General features: G+C 42.9%; 3 protein-coding genes across 10 annotated transcripts in view; 2 read left to right on the top strand and 1 right to left on the bottom strand.

Annotated features, from left to right (window-relative positions):
- Positions 1 to 90: 90 nt before the first annotated feature.
- On the bottom strand, positions 91 to 3,503 carry gtf2f1 (general transcription factor IIF, polypeptide 1). Of its 4 annotated transcripts, none has more exons than XM_049744108.2 (14): positions 3,392 to 3,503; positions 2,886 to 2,918; positions 2,672 to 2,718; positions 2,480 to 2,552; positions 2,223 to 2,416; positions 1,975 to 2,145; positions 1,704 to 1,909; positions 1,497 to 1,638; positions 1,363 to 1,421; positions 1,152 to 1,283; positions 996 to 1,066; positions 747 to 888; positions 534 to 672; positions 91 to 451 (listed from the first exon to the last, which is right to left on the bottom strand). In XM_049744108.2, exons 2-14 carry the CDS (start codon positions 2,895 to 2,897, stop codon positions 247 to 249), a joined length of 1,593 nt encoding a protein of 530 aa, XP_049600065.1. In that variant the 5' UTR covers positions 2,898 to 2,918; positions 3,392 to 3,503; the 3' UTR covers positions 91 to 246. The 4 variants fall into 4 exon arrangements, with proteins under 4 accessions (XP_049600065.1, XP_049600063.1, XP_049600064.1 ...); XM_049744106.2 differs by having other exon boundaries at positions 993 to 1,066; positions 3,392 to 3,498; XM_049744107.2 differs by having other exon boundaries at positions 993 to 1,066; positions 1,363 to 1,418; positions 3,392 to 3,496.
- Positions 781 to 21,990, top strand: LOC125983118 (adhesion G protein-coupled receptor E3-like). Of its 5 annotated transcripts, none has more exons than XM_049744059.2 (24): positions 781 to 922; positions 7,295 to 7,498; positions 7,734 to 7,772; positions 7,833 to 8,201; positions 8,275 to 8,406; positions 8,485 to 8,631; positions 8,718 to 8,843; positions 8,922 to 9,065; positions 9,136 to 9,282; positions 9,357 to 9,503; positions 9,572 to 9,609; positions 9,669 to 9,749; positions 9,845 to 9,874; positions 9,944 to 10,106; positions 10,198 to 10,311; positions 10,408 to 10,583; positions 10,657 to 10,824; positions 10,959 to 11,162; positions 11,234 to 11,478; positions 11,545 to 11,611; positions 11,679 to 11,770; positions 11,960 to 12,119; positions 12,228 to 12,290; positions 12,428 to 13,151. In XM_049744059.2, exons 2-24 carry the CDS (start codon positions 7,468 to 7,470, stop codon positions 12,497 to 12,499), a joined length of 2,955 nt encoding a protein of 984 aa, XP_049600016.1. In that variant the 5' UTR covers positions 781 to 922; positions 7,295 to 7,467; the 3' UTR covers positions 12,500 to 13,151. The 5 variants fall into 5 exon arrangements, with proteins under 5 accessions (XP_049600016.1, XP_049600015.1, XP_049600014.1 ...); XM_049744058.2 differs by having other exon boundaries at positions 10,405 to 10,583; XM_049744057.1 differs by lacking the exon at positions 12,428 to 13,151 and adding an exon at positions 16,905 to 21,990 and having other exon boundaries at positions 10,405 to 10,583; positions 11,960 to 12,290.
- LOC125983120 (protein phosphatase 1 regulatory subunit 29) overlaps positions 21,990 to 24,123 on the top strand; it is a 32,989-nt gene continuing 30,855 nt past the window's right edge. The window contains exon 1 of the mRNA XM_049744061.1: positions 21,990 to 24,122. The gene's annotated coding sequence lies outside the window, so the exon portion shown is untranslated. The remainder of the gene's footprint in view (position 24,123) is intronic.

Below are 24,123 nucleotides of genomic sequence, written 5' to 3'. Positions count from 1 at the left end.
CAAAGTTAAATTTGTAGGTGATGTGACATGCATTCTAAATTGGCAGGGCAGGGGAGGGGCTTCTACACAAAAGAAAATGCCCAAACATGCTTCATTGTTTTGATTAAGTTTTATTAGAAAACAGACTAATTCCATCATCAAGTTGTGAAATATTTTTTTTCCTTCAATACAATATTTTTGTTAATCACCACAATAGCAAAACGTGACCAAATGATTCTTTCACTTCCCTCCAGCCCCTTCTGTCGTTCACTCAGTGAGATAAAAATGCATTTTATCGTTTACGTTTTTGCGCTCAGGATTGAGGCGTTTCAAAATCTGCGCCAGCACGTTGACAGTCTGCTCACTGCTCAGGCCTGTGCGCTTGGTTTGGAATTTTTTCAGCAGGTCTTTGGTGGTCATGGGTTTCCGGATCAGGTAGCGGCGGACCGCTTCTTCAGTTAGCTGGACATCGCTGTGGGAGCCAAAGAGAGCGCTTGATGCCAACTCTGTTCCATTCACATTCGCGAGGTGTCGTTGATAAATGAGAACAATACCTGGAACTGGGAGTTGATTTTCCTGATGGGGGTTGAGGTGTGCTCTTCCCAGAGGGGCCGGGGCTCTGTCCACTGGGGTCCATCTTGAGCCTTTTAGCGGCCGGTGAGTCGGTCCCCGGACCTTGCGTCTGTCTTTTACCTGTTGTAAAATCAAATCTGCTCGGCACAGGTGTTTGGGGGGGACCACCGCAGATGTCACCCAAACGTACGTACCTTGCTCGAGCTTGCTGGCCGCGGCACGAAGTGTGTTGGAGGTGGCGGCGGGGTCTATAGACGGCGTGCCCGGCCGGCTGCCGGTTCTGGAGCTTCCGGCGGAGCCGCGCCCGCCTGCGCGTTTTGGAGGAGTGCGCTTCTTCTACGAGACGGACGACGAACAAGAGTCATTTTGGGTAAGTCAAATCTCTTCAACTTTTGACATGAGTCACACTTAAGCATTTATTCAGCCACACACACACTAACCACCATAAACAAAGCAGAGGCCGTTTCTCCCTCGATGTCGCTGTCGTCCGAGCTGTCCGATTCGCCGCTGCTGTCTGCAAAACGCGAGAGGTTTTATTTTTGTAGTGTCGCAATGAAAGCTGCGTGGAGTCTTTTTCTAAAGTTGAAGAGACTTTGTACCTTTTTTCTTCTTCTTTTCTGTCTGGGCTGGTGTTTTCTTTCCTTCCTCATCCTCCTCCTCTTCTTTTGTTTCCTCCTCGTTATGTTTCTCCTCTTCGCTCTCTTCCTCGCTTTCCGAGGCCTCATCGATCCCTGGAAAGTTTAAAAAAAAAAAACTCACATGAACTACATATCGCTTCAAAATGTGAACATCATAATATTGTGGTTTGACCTTTAGGGACATCTTCTCCTTTGCTGGGCCTTCCTTTTTCTGGCTCTTCATCCGAACTGCTTATAGAAGACCACACAAGTTATTCATTGAAGACAAAGTGTCACAAAAAGATGTTCCTCTGCTTGGGATCCGACCTGCTTTCATCCGACATGTAATCCACCTCGAGCCCCTCGTAGTCGCCATCATCGCTGTCTTCCAAAGCCTCCTTGTCATTGCGCTTCTTCTTGGATTTTCCTTTCCCTGTGTCGCTCTTTGTCTTGGTCTTGGCTTCTCCATCTACAAGCCAGAACATTGTCATCACGGCTGCATTACGAAGAAGAAGTGGTGTTTGACAAACTCACCTTCGCCCATACTGTTGTCGCTGTCGTCGCTGCTCACATCAAAGTCGTCTTCCATATCGTGGATGCGCAGGTCGTTGCCTCGACCGCCGCCCTTCTTCTTCTTCTTGGCCGATTTCTCGCTCTCTTCCTCTTCCTCGTCGCCCTGCGTTTGCTCACGTAGACGTCGCTGGAGCATGATGCTGAAGTGATTCACCACCTTGTTCCTCCTGTGTGTGGAATGAAAACAGTGTTCCCATTATGAGGCAAAGTTCAAACTTGTTTTCTGTCTCACCTGCCCCACTCCTCTTCAGCCTCCTCCGCCGTGAGAGTTCGATGTTTGGCCACCGGGGTAAAGTTGTACCAGCCGTTCACAGGAAAGGCTTCAAAAGCTCCATCGGGACACTGGGTGAAGATGTAGTAGGATGCATTTTCGGTGACGCCGCCCTTTTTCAGACCTTTGAACCTTAGATCGACAAACAGAGAGAGAGAGGCTTGATCATCTTTCGTTATCATAATTCAAATTTTTTTCCCCCATCACACCTTTTTCCCGCCTTGCCGTTGACTTTAAGAATCCAAGGCTGGTCCTCCACTTTGAACTCGCGTGTCACAATGCCAAATTTCTTCCGGCGCGCCTCCTCGCGCTGCTTTTTGCCAAACTCGCTGCCGGCTGCACCCTCCGGTGTCTCTTCTTCACCGTAGATCTTGCGAGCACTCATGTCTCTCTCCATGCGAGCCTAATGGAAGGAAGGCATTCACATAAATATATCATTCTATTAACACTCAACATGATCACTTACCTGTGTCCATGTTGAACAGTTGACTTTATCCCCGGCATTAAAAGCCATTATGTTGTATTTCTTGCTAGTATTCCTACGGGATGAAAACCAGAAACTATAAACAATGATGCAAACAAATTATATGTCTAAGTATTTTCTCCAAGTATCTACATGACATTTAATGTAGTTGAAGATGTGCTGTATGTCACTTACTTAGGGACTCGCACAATGAATTCAGTGCCTGAAGAACTGCTGCTCCCCTGCAACACAAACAAACAGTTTCTCTTACGCAGTTCCATTGTTCTCCCTCCCGCAAATCAGCAGCCTATTAAATATATCACAAATTAAAAATAAACACCTCTAAATAAATGAAGTCACATTGATTGCAAGGGAGCATTATGTCACCAAGCCAGAAACCATTACTCACCAGTGATGCCATGACTTGTTATTTTGATGGCAACTAAAGAGAAGTAGAAACATGGTTAATATTATGACAAATGAGTCATGACTTTTTTTCTCAAGTAAATAATTCGTTTTTATTACTTAATTTGTACAAAATAATTATTAATTATAAATAAATGTTTGTTCCTTTACGCCAGCGTCCAGCAGGCATAACAACTAAATGCTCTTCCACTAGATGGCAGAAGGTGCAATAAACCTGTGTATGCAGCTGTTGCCATTCCTCCATTAATATTCAATTTAATATGATCAAATATTAATGTGCACTTATTTCATCTAATGGTAAGAAAACGCAGCTTTTAAAACAATACGATTGACCGAATCATAAAAATTTATTTGTTAGGGTTAGCATTAACATTCAATCCGCGCTACTGTTTGCACTAGCAATATAAGATACGATTTCTAAATCTAAATAATGATCGTCAATGTTCAACATCATTCTATGAACATTATCAACCAATTTTGCAAACTTACAAATAGAAAGAGGGAAGCTTGACAACTACATATATCCGATACAAGGGATCACAGACGATTTATACGACAGCAATTTACCGGCACACACGCTCTGGTCCGTCCGTGTATATTGAGGGCAGGAAACAACGACACTTAAAGGTTCCGCAGTTCTCGTGATCGGTATTTGTTTCCATTTCGACGGCTTGACTAAGAAATATCCATTTCCAAAAGGGCTTATCCACTTGTGTTGGTTAAGACAAAATATCTGAAATAATTTTTCCTCATTTCTTTTGACATTTTTTTTATTTAACAGTAGAAAACAGTAAAAATAGCAATGTCAGGATGTATATTCCCCATAATGAATAAGATTTGGAATTTCATTATTTTCTAAATTTTAGTCATTGTGGCCATAGTTTACCAAGAGGAGTTGCTGTGCATCTTAAGTTTCATATTCACTTCAGTATGCATGTTGAGGTTGTGCCCGCCCATTTAAGATCACCTGCAAGAATAGAGTTCAACTCACCTCTATAAACTGTGACAACTCTGGAAACATACTTCTGGAGAGCTGTGAGGCCACTGGTTGTAGCACCCATTGGAGCTGTGCTCACTTACAAGCAATAGACAGTGACATTGTATCCACCTCATCCCATCTTTGTGGAGCAGAGTACCTCTCACCTCCACTATGTTGAGTTGAGTTACAGGTCATTCTACTTATGCCTTCTGTAAAAAAGGACATAGGCAATCGTTTGCCGGTTGTTGCACACGGCGGCATAACTTGTTTCTTGGACATCCAGGTCATTGTAGGTAAACCAGCGATCAGTCTGGTCCTCGTCTTGCACTGCTGGATCCACTCCATCGCTAATATAGTGCCCTAAACAAGAACGCAACTTTAATTCATTTCAAAGTGCCCATAAAAGCTGTCTACTCAAGGACAAAAAACAAAATAAAACAAAAACTTCATTAGGCTGATTATCTCACCGCTGCTTGTTGTAAAGCCATTATGATTGATAATGCTGACCAAACTGTAACGAGCTCCATCCTGTAAAGAACCAACAGCCCGAGTATGTACTTTCTCTTCCCCCCCCCCCCACCTTTGAGGTTGTCATCATCTCGCATTACCTCTTTGGATGGGAGAAACAACTCCTTAGAAAGTGAAACAGGCCGACGAAGCTTTATTGAGCCAAATACTGAAAAAAATACAAAGCGCTTCAGGTGCAAGACCAGCACTCTGTAGATGGGGAGGAATGGAATCACTAAATAAACAGAGTTTTCAATATCAATCATTAGAGGTGGATGGATATACCTTGGCAGGGTGATAAAGGAGGAGTTCTGCAATGATGTGTTGGATCCACACTCGCATTGAAAGTCCACCTGTGTATTCTGCACAAAAGCCACACAATATTTCACGTTCTTCCTAAGGTTTGGTGGAAATCAACAAATCTTCTCTTAGGTTACCTTCAGATAATTTTGAAGCATTTCCTTAACTGTTCCACAACCAGGTAGCAGGTCTAGGGAGAGGTTTGTAAATTCCTCCTCTCTAGTAAATGTCTTGCTACACCTACGGAGGGAGGGAGGTCCACAACATTAACGCAGCAGTCGTAATTTGGTTTCAAGGTTGCTGGCAGGTGGTGTGATTGTTTTTGTAGTACCTCAAACACATTCTGATGTTTTGCATCTTGAAAACAAAGTGTTCTTCCACCGGACACGTGTAGGTTTTTCTTATAGCGCAGGCCAGATTCTGCTGGACTGGCTTCAGATTTCGGATTTGATCAAGTAGAGAAGTCAGGAACTCATGGGCATCCTGTAAATGCAGACGCAGATTAAAATTCAAAAATAATGTCATACAAAATCAAATTGTAAATGTTTTTACTTTCTGGCCTAGATCTTGAAACTCTGGCACCAAGGTGGAGACAACGCTCTTGAACGCGTAAAGGCAGTTGATTTTTTGCTCCACATTACTGGAGCTGTGACATGCGCTGATGTTCATAAATCACCTGGAGAGGGCAAAAGAAAAAGACATGCGATCCGAGCTACATTACGTGTTTCGATAGCTTACTTGAGTAGAGCGGCCTCGGGACTCAAACTCCAAATGGGCTGCTGACAGCTGATGCCTTCAACAAAATCTTCCAGAGCCAGAAGGCTCTGCAGGCTGGCATTCATGTAGCAGATCTGCGCTGGGTTGGGAAGCCTGATGCACCACAAAGACAAGTCAGTTATTCTTTTTTTTGGAAAAAAACATTTATAAACAATAATATTAATTAAAAAAATAAAACTAAATAATATCGTTTACAAACAGACAGTGGCGGAAGTAGAGGGGGGGCAGTGGGGGCACTGTCCCTCCATGACTTTTGGGTATTTTCAGTTCTTGTTTTTACATTTCCCCCCATTTTCATTGTATTTTTTCTTCTTCATCTTCCAACTTGTCCTGTTCTCTGGAAGGCCTCTTAACCCCACTGAAGAGTTGAGGCTCTGCTTCGGATTTGGCGCCACTTGACATCTCTGTCGCAAAAAAAAAAAAAAAGATGATGAGTTTATGAACAGAAGATAAAGAGTCGTGCAAAGGCCTAGCAAATTCATGACCAAGCGCTTGCTTGGCTTTGTGTCAAACTTACCTTCCAGCAGCACCGTATAGTGGGAGCGACGTCATCTTGGATGATGTCACTGTTGGAAAAAGATGATGTCATCATATCTAATTTTTGTTATCAATCACCCACCGAAAATGTTCAGGTCAAAGAATGTGACTTTTGAGCAGCATGTTGCACAAATGATTGACTCACTTAAAATGTCCGTTTTGTTCAGCACTGACATTTTTGATGATGGATTTGATGGCTTTTGGGACACAATCTGTCTCCGGGTCTTTGGGACTTGTGGTTAGGTGGTCTTGTTGGAAGGACACCCTGCGGGATTTCTTTTTTTCTGGCTGGATTTCACACGCTTCCACCATGTCCGGGAGAGAGATGGAAGTGCTCGGCTCTTGCAGGCTCTTGTTTTCAGCAACGTCACCGCATCTCTTTTGGAATGATGAAAAAATAATTCGATTTGGTGGTGCATAATGTGCTTTTTGTCATACTTACCATGCAACACGGCCACAAGTGAAATTTGTTGCTCTTGTGATTTTTTATCGCAGCACATTTGTATTCTGAGTCATTGGAACTGTGGAGCCAAAAAAAAGCAGAAGTAATTTCTTTTGTTTTAGAGAGACAGGCTGCAGGTTTCAAAGTTTAAAGTCAATTTCTTTACCTGGGGCAACTAACATCAGCCCCTTTTTCACAGCCCAAGAGTCGGTTCCACCATGATTTTTTTTCCTCCTTAGAGGCAGCGGGACTAACTTGGTTGGGCACTCTGTCGATCAAGATGAGCGGCGGTTAATTCTACTTTTGTCCGAATTGCGAGAACAGCGTCACTGTTGAGCCCTCCTCACGATAACAAGATCAAATTTCATCACCTCTTAAATAATGTCATCCATTTGGTGTCATCTGCGTCCACATGTAGAGGAGGAGTCGTGTTCGTTTGAAGCATCTCTGTAAATCTTGGCCGTTGATGTTCCTATTGGCCATACACAACGGTAGATGCGGCAGTCCTTCAAAAAAACCGACCTGGGATCCTTACGGCGGTCCAACAATCACATAATCCCCTCAACGCGGTAATACCTAATTAGTCATGAATGATATCACAACATTTGTAAATCATCAGAGGTCTTACATCATCGGCATCAGTGGGATTGAGTCATCGTTAGGTTTTGGAAACAAATATTAAAGTATGTTTTGGTTTAATAACTCCATGTTGAGAACAAATATTAGACATGACCCTAATGTTCACAATACCACCATATTAAAAAATGTTAACATTGACATGATTTGTTTCTATTGATTTTTGCATTGATTTCAATGTAATGTCTTTCTTCTTCATGTTTTTTCAACTCAGCCATTCGTGTCCGTCACCACAAAACATCTATATATCTATCTGAGCCGACCTCGCCTTGAGTGACATTTCCATTGGATTTTTGCATGGGGACAAGACGCTAAGAACACACATGTTGGCTGCTTTGCAAATCTCTCTTGCACTTTGGAGTTGCAGAGGTGTGCTTTCTTGTCACCATGAACTTCTACGCTTTAACTCTTCTCCTGGGTGAGTTCATTTTTATCATACATAGTATTATTGGAGCGCAGGGCTTTGTGATATGAAAACGTCAAACATAATCAGTTCAAATAGATTACAATTTTTACGGCACGTATTATATGGATCGAAGAAATGCTCATCTGATTTTCACCTAAAGTAAGCTGGCTTAGGCTCCAATTTGTCGTAAGATCAGATGAGCTTGTGTCATTATGTCCATTAATCCTTTTTTCTTTCTTTCTCCAAGGATCCTTCTCCATCATTGCACATTGTGTTTTCCCTCCCGGTAAGTCGGACGACACTTTGCGTTGGAGATGACACGCAACCACGATGATGTCCTCCACAGGTTCTTGCGATAGCTACGTCAACATTACGGAACCATCTCGCAACATCGCCTTTACATCAAGTTCCTTCAGCGGCTACTCGCACGATGACGGCGGCCTTTCCAGACAGTGGTCCCGCTTCACTGGAATCGGCGGAGACAGGATCATGCAAAGCTGCCACTCGGGACCACGGGGCGGCTTCCAGTACCCCATCCGTTTTCAATTTAATTATCCAACCGAGGAGTCGTTAACGGCGTCGACAGGGACTGCATATGTTCATGCTGGAGTGTGTGATAGTCATAGCATCGCAATGGAGGTGGTCCTCTGTCCAGGAAGCTTCTACATCTTTAAACCAGCAAACCACCCACAGTCCAGTTCAGGCTTCATAACCTGTAAGAGAATGGAAATTATCGTCGTTATTGACGTTGGCTTTGTTTGATTCCTGTTGTGCGAATGTGTGTTTAGATCATTTCAGTTGTCGAAACGATTCTTGTGGTCCGCTCGCACAGTGTAACGGCGATGGAGGCTGCACATGTGTGAGCGGCTATGAATTGATCCCAACTCATCTGCCCACAAATGAGTCGTATGGCTGTACCGGTAATGTTTTTTTGTAATTTTTTTGTATCTCGAGATGCTCAAATGACATTCCCTTGACACGTGTGTATCTTTTATTAGATATCGACGAGTGTACAGCAAATGCAGGTGTCTGCGGGAGTAATTCCGATTGTAATAATACAATCGGAGCTTACGCTTGCAGCTGCCTGCTTGGATATATTGCAACAAATCCAAAAGAACCGCCTGGAAGTGAGAATGCATGCGTAGGTACTGTTTCTTTCAGCCACATACTAGGGTGCCACTTTCTACACGCTGATTTCGTGAGTCTTGATCTTTTTTGTTTTCCCTGCAAGATATCGACGAGTGTCTTGAAAACGTGTGTGGTGATGACGGATCGTGTATGAATCTGCCAGGAAGTTATCAGTGTCAATGCAAGGATGGGTACCAGATCATGACAAACGCCACTCCCATTTGCCAAGGTACATATATTTTGATTTTCATTTGAATCAAGAGCAAGGCATGATCCATCATGCAGAGCGCTTTACTTTCGTTGTCAGATATTGACGAATGCTCGGATTCCTCGCTGTGCGGTCCGCACTCTGAGTGCAGCAACACGCCCGGCCTTTACATTTGCGCGTGTCAAACGGGCTTCTCTCCAACCGACCAGGAGCTGCCGCCCAGCGATGAAAACATCTGTCTCGGTAAACGTCCACTTGATGTATTTTATTTCATGAAGGCATAAGGATTTAAGGTCCAATTTGTCCTCGTCAGATATTGACGAGTGCGACGAAGATGCCTCCGTCTGCGGTCCGGATTCCAACTGCACAAATTCAGTGGGCTCCTATGTTTGCACCTGTCTCCATGGTTACCGGCTGAACAACCCGGAAGTGATTGCCAGCAATGCCAACCCATGCACAGGTATGCAAGTGCTAGATCCATATTGGATAACATTTTTTTTTTTGTAACTGTGATTTTTTTTTCTTTGCATATAGATATAGATGAGTGCATCGAGGAAGCTGACATATGTGGTTATCAAACATTATGTGCTAATGCACCAGGGACATTCTATTGCTCCTGTCCCGATGGCTTTTACCCTTCAACTGGCATTTTATGGATTGTTGGAGTCTCCTTTTGTCAAAGTAAGCTTAGCGTTGTACTAAAATGTCATCCCGAGACATTCATGTCATTTTATCTGATCATTTTACAGATCTTCAGGATATTCTCAATGAGATAAAACCTCCAGTGGTAAGTCAAGGGTGACAAATATTAAAAAATATGAGTTAAAGTGGTTGTTTTTGTTGCAGGGGCAGACAAAAGAGAGAATGTTTCTCGACAACATGGACCAACAACTTTTAAACAACACAAATATCAGTTTACCAGTACCAGTCAGTCAAGCTCTTTTTTTTTTTTTTTTTTTTTTTTACTTCACACACAGCAAAACAATTTATGTTTTAAATATAATTTGCTATTCTTTCCTCAGACAGTGGCAAACAGCTTTTCAGCATCGATGGTACGATTTCCACAATGAATTCCGCTACGTTCTTTGCTGGAAATTAATTTGATGCTTTACAAATTGAAGGAGGTGTCAGGCGTTGGACCGCGGGCCAAGAAAACCGAGCTGAGCATTGACGGCGACGGAGAGACAGGAAGTAAAATCTTGGCCATCTCAGATCGCCTCGTGAGCGCCATGCTGTCGCCAGACCGCAATGAAACCAAAACCACCATCAACACTTCCACAGTGGGTAAGAAATTCTCAGATCTTCTCATATTTGACACATATTTTTAATTACTGTAATTACTTTATGGAATCAAAATATTACAAATGTGTGTCAGCGTTAATCCTAGAGACCATCGGGCCTGCGAGTAGTGACCAAACTGACTCTCATCTCTTCGTCAATGGACACATGATGGATCTCAACCTGGAAAGCCTGATGCAAAACAATAACGGTGAGATTGGACACAAAAAATGACATCGTCATCACGTATTGACTGATTCATACGAATTGTTCATGTTACAAAAACAAGGCATTATTTGTAAAGCAGGTTCGGCCGCAGTGGCTTTTATGTCACTAACAGGTATGGAACATCTCCTGAGTCATCGTTATTTTGAAACGGAGAACAAGACTGAGATGTACTCGGACGTCATCACAGCAGTCTTACCCTCCGTGAACACCACCAACCTCACTCAGCCCGTCAACTTCACCATTCAACACAAGCGGGTCGGTTTCAAGCACTTCTTAAATGGAACGCTCTCAGATGTTTGCTAACTTTATTTTTTTGCGCGACTCTCAGGTATTACCCGAATCTGGTTTGGTGACTTGTGTGTACTGGAAGGACGAATCGGACGAGACGATGAGATGGTCGGTCGACGGGTGCTGGATCGCTCACACAAATGAAAACTTCACAGTGTGCAGCTGTTCTCATCTCTCCACATTTGCCCTCATCTTACAGGTTGGCAAGGTAGGCAGTCTCATCACTAATTGAAAAAGAAATACATCAAAATAATAAAAGAATTTAAAACTAAATTTATAATAAAAAAAATAAAATAAAAAAATCGACTTATGCATGTTGTGAGTGTGTTTTGTGTCTGCCAGCCTCCACCGGAGGATCCTTTTTTAGAGTGGCTGAACCGAATGTGCGTCATAGTGGGACTCTTCTTCTTTGCTTTGTCCATCCTCACCTTCCTGCTGTGCAGCTGGAACCCCAAAATCAACAACACGGCACGTCTTCACTTGTGTCTCAACATGGCCTCGACCCATCTCCTGCTCTTGTGGAATGACCGCTATGTGGAGCATGAGGTTCGCCGCAATCTGTTTATCCAAATAATCTTTCATGTATGTTAACTTTCATGTACGTCCTCTCCCGACAGCTGGCCTGCACCGTCATTGCGGGTCTCCTTCACTTCTTAGTGGTTGCAAGTTTTGTGTGGATGCTGCTGGAGGCCTTGCAGCTTCACCTGCTGGTCCGAAAGCTCTCCAGGGTGCAGGTGATCCAGAGAGACGGGCTTCCCAAGCTTTTGCTCTACTCCATCGGCTACGGCGTTCCTTTTGTGATTGTGGGTGTTTCTGCGCTGGTGTATTCGGATGGATACGGAGCATCTGCAAATTTAAAGGAGTGAGTGGCGCGAGTCGTGTGTCGCGGTGGCGTACAAGAGAAGACTAATGTCGGGGTGCATTTCAGCTGCTGGCTCTCGCACAAGCGTAACTTCAACTGGGCTGCCTCAGGACCTGTCATTACCATCCTTGCAGTGAGTATCAAATAGACGCTCCTAAGATATTTGATTCCAAACTCTGTGACTCTGATTCTTCTCCTAGCTTAACGTGATCTTGTTCTGCGCTACCTTATGGAGTCTAAGACCTACTTTGGCCGGTATGAGAAGCGACGTCTCTCAAACCAGAGACACCAGGTGATTGTATCGACTGTATTTAAGATTTATATTTCAGAAATGACACTAGATTTATTTAATGGGGATTTGTTAAATGTTATTGCGCTTGGCTAATAAGTAAAAAAAAAAAGCTTGCCTGCATCTTTTTGCAGCTGAACATTGGGTCTATTTTTTAAGATATACTATTGACATTTCCATTTTGTTTTGCAGGTTGATTATTTTTAAGATTGTAGCCCAGTTTGTTATACTGGGCTGTACGTGGATTATCGGACTGTACCAGAGCAACCTTTTCTTCCACGTCCTCTTTATATTACTCAACTCCCAGCAGGGAACCTTCCTCTACATTGTACACTGTGTGCTCAACAAAGAGGTCGGATTAGCCAGCGCTAACCCAAGTGTTTGCAAAATGTTTGGAGAAGTTGGCTACAGGAAAATGGATGGATGGATTGAATTTCTGTTTTATTTTTTTTCCCCCCAGGTTAGGGAAGAGTACAGGAAATGGTTGACGTGTTCATTTAATAAGAAACCAAATGGCTCTGAGGTGAGTATATTTGTTTTTCTTGTATTCTGGCGGACACTGCATTTTTCTGGTAGCATCCCATGACATCATAAAAAAAAGTTCTTTTTTTTTTAGACTTCCTGTAGTTTATGATACAAAATGACTTGTTCTTTCAACAGAAAGATGAACAGTCAGTGTCTGAGGACATAGACAAGGCCGAGGAGGACATTTCACACAGTGTCAAAAACTGAAGACAGATGAATTTGAGTTATTTGTGCACTTAGAACAACCGAGTTTTGCTGTGGCTGTGATCTACATGCAGCATGTATGAATTTGTTTTAAGATGTTCAGTGCACAAAGGGCTCCCCCCCCCCCCCTTTTGCATGATTTGTTTACAATTGATGCGGGTCTTTCATAAACACGACAGCGAGTCTGTCGAAAGGAAACAAACGCCTCCACAATGTCAAACATTCATGCCTTAGGTGACATTTTCCTTGGGAAGTACATCTTACTTTACAAGACAAATGGAAAGGGCTACCAAAACAAAACACTGCATTTCCCGACAATGAACTTGAAACACAATGATGGCTTTGTCCAAACAAAATCATGTAAAAAAAGTAAATAAATAAATACACATCATCTTGACATAATGGGTGAACCTTTATTCTGGTAAGGTACTTGATTTGTATTCCTCACATTAACATTTGCTGATAGCTTTATCCGTATTTGTTTACCATTCATTCAATTTTTTTTCTTTGCACTAGCAAGTGATAGCGATCACAGATTATGACGGATTATTAAATCATCAAAGATAATTGGGAATACAGTACTGACAAATGTAGGCATTGTCAAATATTTACATTCAGGATTGAGTTTGATTAAATTTCATTTCATTAAACATGATCTGAGTCTTGTGACAGCTTGCTTCCGATATGCCACCACTGTCTCCTATTCATATTTAGATTGTAATTTGGACGTTGGGCTTTTGGGGCCTATTGTGCCTTTCAAAGAAGGTCAAATAAAATATCCACATGTAAAAAGTTGCATTATATCCAAAGATTTGTGAGTACAAATGTGTACACAAATACATTTGACTACTTCTTCACACTTGCTAGCTTCTGAGTCATAGTCACATTTATTTGGCAAGCTTAAAAAATATTCTTACAGATGCGTGTTAAGAATGGGTCTTAAGCAAAAGCAAGCTGGCTTTAAAAGCAAATCCCTTCACAAAGTAGCTAAAGCCAGCAGCAACATTGATGTCATTTGCACACATTACCATTAGATGTCAGAAAAGAGCTGAAAAAGTGCACTTGTTTTGATTTATGAACAGTCTGTGAGTCACATGTTCCCTTTTAGTTGCCCTTAAAACCGAGACCATAACTCTGCTAGTTAACACATTGCTCCTATCGCACGGCATAATAGTTCAGCTCAGATCGGTATTGATTTTCAATTATAACATGGTCTCTGACGAGGTATCGTTTTTTTCCCGCTGCGGTATCGGCTACGTGTAACATAAGGATGACGATGTGCATTTATGAGCTTTATTTATGACCACTGCATATTGCAAAATGGACTACATCTGCAATGGCGCAAGCAGGATGAATTCAATAATAAGGAGAAGTGCAGAGAGCAACGTTGAAGATAGAAATGATAAGGATTACTGATGCATAACATTCACAAGCATCAGCTGGACTTCAGTGTCGTCGTGTCCACCTGAGAGATGATCCAAGTCCCATTTGTGCCCGAGTTGTGTGTCCATGCATGTGAACACTAAATGGCCGCAGGCATGCTAAGAAGTTTATTTACATCGCAGTTATTCCAGGCTGCCTATATAATGCCGTTTATAGCTCCATATAACATAGAGCTATTTAATAAAGCTCATTTCTGTGTTTGTAGTTTGCAGTGGCGGAGAAACGAACTCATTTTGGAGGCACATATATACATTGACTATTCAAAACCTCTCAGTGTGAAATGAGAATTGATCTTTGTAAAGGCATTTTATGAAATGCATCCCCTTTATTGAGTCTCATTACATCAAATTCCACCATTGGATTCAGAATGATGTAAGCGGACCTAGTCAAGTCAAAGTACACTTCAGTATTCTCATCCATACTGGACTGCAGCAGGCGAAGCACTAGAGTGACTTGAGTATTGTCCAGACACATTTTAAAAAGTCTCCACATAGTAAGCTTTGCAGACAAATTCTTTGACATGAATTGTAAGCTGGGAAGGAGATATAAGCACAGTGTGGGTATATTCGCCCATCTCAATCTCTTTGCTTCTCTTTGCAATACTACACTCGGTAACCATGGGAACACACTCGCAGCACAAGAGTCGTGAGACCACTCGGCTCAAATGCGGTAAACAATCCTGCCGTCACAAGTCAACATGCCTCCAGCTGAGTTTGCCAATTTACGTTTCCATAAGAAAGGTGCACGGGGAGGAAGTAATAGGGCGCTGTGAACGTTGCGGGATGTTTTATTGAATTAAATGGCATTAACAGGCCCTGGTCATTTGTTTTCAATAGATATTAGAAATTAACTTCCCGGGAAAATGGCTGACTAAAGATAAAATGAAAAAAGGGAAAAAGGAATCTACAGTAGTGCCCTCATTAAGGCATTGGCAAAGTTAAGATTTTTTTTCTTTGGACGGGCTAAAGATATCTCAGGGTGTCCTGCCATAAAACCTTTTTTTTTTTTTACTACAAACCCCCACATTTTTTATTATAACACTGATGAAAATTCACTAAACGTTACCTAAGGGGATGAGGAAAAAATGTGTAAAAAATGTCCAAGCATATTTTTAGGTGGGGGCAGTGCCCTGGCTGCCCCCCTCTAGCTCTGCCTGTGTTTAAAATGTTCTATGTAGCCTAAACAAATTCTCATCACAGTGCCCCGGGCAAGGATTTGGAACTTGCAAATCTGGCATCTTATAGGTCAGTGTCGACAATGTATGAAAAGGTGAAAGGTCACCTGTACCATAACACACTGTGATTTGTCTTATAAGAATTCTTAGTCTCTTTACTGAAGCTTCAGAGAAAAACAAACTCAGCAGGACAATATCTGAGCCGTAGTTAATTGGTTGCCCCGATGCATCAGTGTACCTTTTCACACGGATGAATTATTTATAAGTAAGACAGCTGGATCAACAAGATATAACACAAGACAAGATTTATATATATTCTTTCGACAACTTTGTATTGAATTTGACATTTTGCAGTTGCCTTAAAGACACTCATTTATCTTTTCTTTAACAACAGGGCTATGTTTTTGAGTTGAGTGCTGTGATAATCAAAAATAATGCCAGAAGAACATATGTGCGAGAAAATGGAGGATGACTAAAGAGAAACATTACCGCTTGACTCATCTGAGCTTCCAATTCTATTTTTCCCCATTTTTCGAGAGTCTTCCCAGACTACAATGACGCACTTAGAGTCGTGCAGCAAATGCAGCTGGGATGATTAGAGCATGATTTTTTATTTTTACAAGAAGTTACAAGCGCTTTGTTTAAGCAGTTTGGATGGTGTATACCTACCTCTCTTATGTTTTTATCAATACGTGGGACTTTCTAGCCAGCGGTAATAAATTACCTTTGAGGCGAGAAATAAAATCACAGCTATTATGTCACTGCTCTAAGAGACGCACAAAGACGCCCATTGTGTGCGAAACCATTTAGTAGCTCATCACACATGACCACACGTCCTCCCGGTAGCAGCAAAAGATAACAGCTTTGTCGAGCGTCATGCCGAGACGAGCCATTGTGCTATTGCTTAACACTTGAAGCACTGATAATGAGAAAATATTAATGAGAGTTTCAGTACCGCGTCAGTCTCTGGAGCAAATAGTCTTCCTGCGGAAGAGAGAGAGAGAGAAAAAAAAGACGGAGATGGAGTGAGGGTGAGTTAATGAGCCGTGCACGCTGGGCTTTGCGCGTGCACACTTGCCGCTGCGAGTGAGAAATGAGGACGAGGGAGTGTTAATTGAGTATGATCACGCTTTTCATCAGTATGGGAAGTGAGTATATTGCTGTATATGATTTGAAATTGATTTTTTTTGACAGTGCACCGTGGCACATTAGTGACAAATCATCAGGTGGTGCATCCAAGTTTGCTTAAAAGGGAGGTTGCAATTGAAAAGAAACCACTTTGTCATATATGCTAAATCAGTCAATGACCGGCAGTCAGTCTCATGAAATGTGCAAATTACAAAGACAAATTACCACCTGTTGCCATTCATACAGCAAATTAAAATGAAGTCGACTAGAATGATTTGCTTTGGTAGGCTACATCAAAAAAAGAGGAAGGGCCTGATCTGGCCCCCGAGCCTTTTGTTTGACACCTGTGGTGTTGAACATCATTGCATCATCCAAAGAGGTTTATTTAGATTAGCCCAATTAAGCGACACAGCTCTCTGTATGATGCAGTGCAAATGATTATTTTAAACCTTTTCAACTGTTTCAGGAATGAAGCCTTAATATCTATTTAAAGGCACATTGCCAATTGTGCACCTAAGACATATAGATGTTCATATCTAAGAAGGACATTTTGCTCTTTGTATGGGAGGGAGACAGACGTCCAGTGCGATTCAACGCTCTCTCTCTTGCGCTCTCTCTCTCTCTCCCTCTCTCCCTCCCTCTCTCTCCCCCTCTCTCTCTCAGAATCATCCTCTATACCAGCGTTGCCGCTGCCGCTGTTGCTGCTGAGCCTGCGACGTTACGGCGGATGAGAAAAAGCGAATAATGTCCCCTCTTTTTTTCAGCTTCAGTCAAATGGACGCACAGTTCGGAGCGGAAACAAGTAAAGGTACTGTGCTCAAGTCTATTCCATGTTGCTATGATCACCCTGTGCCTTTTTGCAATGCTGATTCTTGTGAGAAGGATCATGCACCTGCACTTGAGACTTCTTCTCTCTCGGCTGGCTTGAGCTTTCTTCCCGCAGCATTTGCTTGTTTTTCAACCTGATTTGGGGTTCAGCGTCTAACGTCGGAAGTGTGTCGGTGACTGAGCCATGTGGGATTGTTCATGCTTCTTCTTCTCTGTAGTTGTTGCTGTGCAGCGCAAGCCCATTTCAGCTTGGTTAAAGCGAGCATTGATTTAAAGTGAGGAAAGGAATGAGCCTGGCAAGGGGGTGCGGTGCGGTGCGGTGCGGTGGGGTGGGCGGGGTGGAGTGGAGTGGGCTTGGGGTGAGGGGGCGGGTGGGGGTCTTATGAAGTGGGGGAGTGGCTGCAGCGAAAGAAAGATTGGACGGGCTGCGCCATGGACAGATGTGCAAGAGGGATTTAGAGTCGTGGGAGGAATCACGCAGGGGATAAAACTGGCTGTGAGTGAGGATGGGTGTGTGCGTGTGTGTGCACTCGTGTGTGTGTGTGTCTGTTTGAGGGTAAAAAAGCTCAAGAGTGGTGATGACTTGTGTGCACACAAACACACACACACACACACGGACACGCAGAGTTCACCTGCAATGAGGACTTGGGTGTCAGCCGCTTTGAGCACTCCTGCGTCTGTTAGTAAGCGTGTGCATGTCAGCCAGGGAACGAGGAGAAATTCCCGCCCGTGGCAGCAACAGTGTCGGTCGGGAGCACGCAGATGCCGCCCACGCATTTTACACAGGCAGGCAAGCAAGAAAATCTCAGGTCCAACAATAGCTGAGAGTTAAACGAGCTTCTCGGTAGCTTAGTAATTGTTGTCGACTGTGTGAATGAAGCGCAGCGAGTCACTTCAGGACCATGGATAGCGAGCACAGAGTGCTGAGCCAGCACGTTGGTGGGCCCCCTCCCTCCCTCTCTCCCTCCCCCCCTCCCTCCTTCTTGTTGGTGAGATTGCATGCTTGATTATGCACATGCATGCTTGATAGGATTAGAGCAAACACATTCTGATCACATTAGTCATTTGGGGGTTGGGGAGCAACAGAATAGTATGTATTTATAGTTCTACATGCTGCACAGCAACCCAGGTAGATGGACTTTCTATTACGTACACTGACACAGTCTGATGAGATTTGATGCAAGCATTCGGCTTTTGTACATCTAGTTTGATGGTACGAGAAAGTAAAAGCTAGTCAAGAAAATACATTTTAATTAAAAAAATGTAAAAAAAAAAATAAAAAGCAGATGATGCGGCTTAATGGAATTATTAAAAAAAAATAACCCATGCCAGAATTGGACAAAAATAATAAGTTATAAAAGGAAAATTCAGTTGTCTGTCATATAAAATATGTCAACATTGCATTTGCCCTGATCAGTAATCAATAATTCGTAATTAGAATACAATATGACGTTTCCCTGCCTGTCACTCGGTATGGACTCTCATAGGGAGTTGTAAATTTGCTTTCACTGCAGTCAATAGTGTGATCCCCCTCCTGAGACCTTTGCGATCAATCACCGGCCACGCCCACTTTGGTTAAGGACCTACGTGAATGCAGCTGCCCTGTCCCCACATCAGTCCTCCGAGTTACTTCATTCCCGCAATGCCCCCACCCCCACATAAAAAAACTGCATGTATTTGTCAGATCGTATTTGTCTCCTTTCCGATATGGAGGAATGATGAAGAGTTCCCGATCAATTGCAATCACAGATCAGTGGCGTACTTGGTGGGGGAGGAAGGAGAGGAAATCAGTAAGAGAGGCAGGCCCGGCCCGGGAGACCTGAATAATGACCACCTACCTTGGAAAGCCACAGCCTTGTTTCTCTCTAATCTCCAGTTCATCACAACTGTATTGAACTATGTTAGTCATAATTCAAGAAATCCATGCTCCTGAGAGTTGATGGATATTGTGCGGCACAAAAATAAACACACAAAGTGAGAGCGGAATCAAAGTCCATGCGAGCCTGCTGTTTGCTGAGCCTCATATAAATAAGAAAATGGGTTTTTTACATAGGCTGGTGTCAGATGGCTGGAAGCAGTAATCACAACGTCCGTGAGTCAAAGCTAAGATGGATTGTTTGCATTGCCTTTCTTTGTTTGCTTAGAAGATTTGTGCAAAAAAAAAAAAAAAGAAAAGAGACTACATCGATGACGAAATGGAAGTGTGGCTGACATAGTGCAAATTAAAGAACACAAATAGAAGACAGCGATTTCAAAATGTAGCAGAGCAGTTTTAAGTTGCAATAAAAGTGTTCACCGCTAGATGGCAGACATTGCTTAAGAGGCCATCCAAGAGATGTCACATTCCGACCTAAATCATGACTACAGTGCCAATATGACACAAATAGATGTTCTTTTCCCACCAGAACCGTTGACATTTCATTTGAAGTGCGTGAAGAGTTACTAAATATGTGTCCTTCAAAATCAGATCTCTAAATGGGTACTATTCCATTGAAGAGTGTTCAAATGGTTTAATTTGACAGTCGACGAATTGCTGGCTTCACTTGATTGAGTTCCTTTGCAGTGAAGAAGGGTTAACAGCCAGAGTCATTAGTGCTGTTAAAGCGTGCCCACCTCAACACTCAGAAAAGGCCAAGACACTTTGGGCTTTGGTGACCCAATTAATTCACGCAGACGTCTCAGGTCAATTAAATTATGGAGCAAATTTGGCGGGTGCAAGACAAAACGTGATTAAGCAGGTAAAAAAAAAAAGCTTTACAATTATCTGCTGGAACACACTATTGTCTTACTTGCTCATACAGTGGTATACAAAGTCTACACACCCCTTTTTGAAATGCCAGGTTTTGGGATTTTCCTGTGCAAATAGACAGATTTTTTTGTTCATCCGTTCTAAATGGGATGTAAAAATAGAGACATCAAGTCCACAGCGTTTCCAGTGCACATTTTTCAGAACAGAACTATAATAACAAAATCCTATCAGCATGACCTAGCGCAGTTCATCAATGACTACATGACAATGCTGTCTTCCTCCCACATTGCAAAAGCATTCATGTTTGCTTCATTGAAGACTCTCAATTATCCATACGCAGATGTGCATACCACATGTGCCCTGCTATTGGCTAGCAGCCAGACTAGAGTGGAAAGTCAGATGCAAATAGGTCTCCGTGTGCATTATATAATTTCATGTTACACCATCTTTACAGTTCTTCTTCAACAGGATCACTCGGCCCACCTCCGCCAAGGCACCGTAACAATTTGTACATCCAGCAGGAGGGATTATGCAAAGATCCGAAGAACGATAACCCTTAGAAGACATTTTCACACTAACTCACACCTCCACATGTCATCCTCAGCCGTAGCGCGCCGCGTTCACTTTCAGCCTACCAGCTGTTGCAGCGCAATCAATACGGCCATCGTGTTTCACAACTCGGAGTCGCTCCCTCAATGCCAGGAGTTTGCGGGGAGATCCCCTTCAGGCCAGAGACGGCGAGTGGTGGCTGACAATGATTCGCTGATGAGCTTTTTCAAGAGAAGACAGCAACAACTTGTCACGGCAGGACGGCGTGCTAGTTTATTTGCTTCGCTGCAGGGATGAGCGAAAAGCCATCATGGAGCTTGGCAAACTCTCTTTGTCAATGTGCTTATTTGCCGCCATGGTTGCAGAGATGCTGGCAAGCCGGCCGGCCGGCAGCGGTAATGCCGACTGAAACAATGAGAGCCGGGCGGCCGGCCGACCGGCTGGGAAATACCAGCAGTTGTCTCCGATTTGAAAGATTGCAAGTTAAATTCTCAGTTCCCCTGTGGTTCTCTTGAAATATCATCCAGCAAAAGGTGAATATCGTTAACATTTCTCCCGTGGCAACATATGCTGGCATTATCACGTGGATGGGGGAATTAAGCGGCACAGCAAAGACTGTTTGAGGTGACATATGAATGCAGAGAATTGAGCCTGACCTAACCGGGGCCTCTTGAATGCCAGCAGATGTTTCAGACCTGCTCCCTTCACCTAGCAATGCAGTGCACCATTTATTCGCATATCAGGCTCAAATTGCTTTGGAAAACCAGTATGGAAAAATCGGACATTTATTTCTATAAACCAGTGCAGAAAAAACCAAAAAAAAACCCAGCATGCTTGGGTTGAGCGAGCTCCAGAGGCTCAACAGATGCTCTGTAAATCCAGTCTGAGAGCTCCGACTTAATGGGCGGTCAATTGGCTTCATTTATACCGGCTGCTGGCATCGACATTCGCTTCATAAAAAAAAAAAAAGCTTGATACTGTTACGTGTGAGAAAACCCTCCCTGCAATATTTCACATAACGACACCTGATTTCCTTTCGTACATGTTGATAGTAGCAACACAGCAGTTGGATGTGCGAGCCTAGTGACAAAGTGCTGAGTCATGACCCCATGTTGGATGGCGACAAGCTGCTATCAGAGCTTTGCTTATCTGTGTCTGCTTGATGGAAGGTGTTGCTTCTTTGGCGACTTGCAGAAGCAATGTGGACGTGGGTGATAGAGTCTGGGAATGTGTGTGTGCGTGTGTCGGTATGCGGACGCCTACACTATCTTTTGTACTTTAGTTCTGACTTAACCAGCCGGCGTGAAGCGGCACTTTAGAGCGCCTCGTTGTCATGGCGAGAAAAAGCTCCGCTGGGGCCAATTAAAGATAAGAAAGTCGATGTCGTAGTGTCCATTTTTCATGACTGTAAAGGTATTTGATTGACAGTTGAGAGATGAGCGGGCGTTGTTAAGGCACATTTTGGGGACACGCCCACTGCGTTTGAGAGAGCACCTTCATTTGTCTTGATTTTGAAGCCTCATTTGACATACTGTTTTTAATTATTCAAATTGAGCAGAGTTCTTCACTGAGGGTTGTCAAATTTCGACAGCATTTTTCACAGCAAAACAATCTTGAAAAACAGGTTGGTGTTCTTGTTTTCATAGCAGCCTGTCATCATTTTCTTGTGTTCTGAAAAATTATTTCGTTGTGTAAATGCTGTTAATTGTAAAAAACCCAAACCACCTGAACCAAGTCAGTATTTCTGCCCTAACCACTTTAAAATGATGGCACACTCCATCTTTTTTTCATGGCAATCCATAACTTCCATTTGTCTAAGTGCTATTTTATTTTCAGATTATCATTTTTTTTTGGGGGTGGAAAATATTGAATAAAATTTATTTTACAATCTTCTTTTACATCTTCACTATCTCTCTTGTGTCAGTTACATTATGGTCTCGATCTCCAATAAAACTTTTTATATATCGGGTAATGGTATATTGAGTCTGCGAGAGTCATAACGTATGAACGTCATCCTTGTGTTTTCAAATTCAACGCTGGCTTTGTTCTCTTGCCATTTACAGTATGTGTGCAAACTCTACTGTCAGGACCATCTGCCACCATCTCTCCTTTGTGCCAGCTGCCTGAAAAAGCTGACCCCCAACCCACCACCACCAACCCCAATTACCAGATAAATTTTTCAACGCGTGGAAATGTGAGTGTGAATAAGTGCGAAGGAGTGAACATGCAGCAAAGCGAGGGGGCGTTGCGCATCCCGCCAGCTCTGTAATTGTAAAACCGTGATGAGGATGAAAGGGCAAACACACACAAGAAGGAAATACTATATGGAAAGGCTTCATTCCCTGCAATGCTACACACTGTTTGTATTTTGCCACACACACATGCATGCACGGACACACACACACACACACACTAGTACTGAGTGGATTTTGGAATAAAGCCTTGTTTTTTGTCTACTGGCCTAGATTCATATGGCATCTGTGCTGCACAATCATTTCCCTCTCCGTTGTTAACATTCTGCACTTTCACTCATTTGTAGATAGCAATGAGCGAAACATCACGCGTGCACTCGCTCAAACGCAGAAACACACTTGTCATGTCCACTCATTCTCCATGTCCGTTGCCTCTCCATATCCATCGCTAAAATCAGGTTATAAATATTTTAGCTACGCATCTGCACTTAAACACTTATTCTGTATATGTGTGTGTTTGTCTTGGCACAGTTTAGTGAGGATGTGTCCTGCTGAAGCATCTGTTTGCATTTTAATGTGAGACACAGCCTTCAGAAATTGAATGGCTGCCTTGAAAAAAAGATGAGCAGACTCATCTTGTGTTTCACTTTATTGTGAAGGAAGAATGAACGCCTTAGCACGATAAATTGCACTGGACTTAGAGGTTTGAATTGGGAAACTTGTCCAATATTGTGAAAAGGATTTTGATAATGGAATGACCCAAGTTTGAATCTAAAGCAATGCTATTTTTCATTTTCTTTTATTATACATTCACACGCAATACTTGCTTTCATCAAACCGGTTTCCTAAGTGGTTTCGTGGAAACCCTTGTTCAGTTCGGAGAAATATTTTGCTCATCCTTTTTTGTCCGTCTGTCCTCACGAGTGCTTTGCCATAGTTCCAATATGAATGCGATCCGTCACTTGAAGCTAACCAGAGGGGAAAGTTAATAGAGATAGGCAAGACTGGTCCACCATTGAAATGCATTGTGGGGCAGGCAGGCAGGCAGGCACGTGCCTGAGCGCATCATATGATTGCAAAGTGAATTGCCATATTGAGAGTGGTCAGACAGACAGACGGGTTCCTCGGAGGGAAAAATTACACATTACAAACGTCAACTGACATTTGATCAAGTCACGTCACCTCTCATGTGCTGCAGCCCACTGCCTTGCATCTCAATGATGATTGAATGGATACTCTTGAAGATGTAAGATTTTTTTTTAATTAGTATTAAGTGTGTTAGCATGATGCCAGGGGGAAAATTTTGTGCTGTGGTCTGTTTTAGTGAATGATTCCCCCTGCAGTTTGTAAGTGGGCGGGGCCTCCTGCAAGGCAGATGGAGGAGGCTACTTGTCAGAAACAGGAAATGATGCCTGCTGATTTCTTGAGTGTCATTGAGTGCAGCTCAGATTATTTAGTCATATGTTATTTTGGTACAGTTCCTCTTGTCAAAAAAAAAAAAAAAAAAAGGACCATATCTACATCCAAAAAGTAGTTCCACTGGTGGACACTTGGATCTCACAGG

The sequence above is a fragment of the Syngnathus scovelli genome, chromosome 16 (genome assembly GCF_024217435.2).
Source record: "Syngnathus scovelli strain Florida chromosome 16, RoL_Ssco_1.2, whole genome shotgun sequence".
NCBI lineage: Eukaryota > Metazoa > Chordata > Actinopteri > Syngnathiformes > Syngnathidae > Syngnathus > Syngnathus scovelli.
Note: the sequence above shows the minus strand (reverse complement) of the source record. Positions and strands in the feature narration are given on the sequence as shown.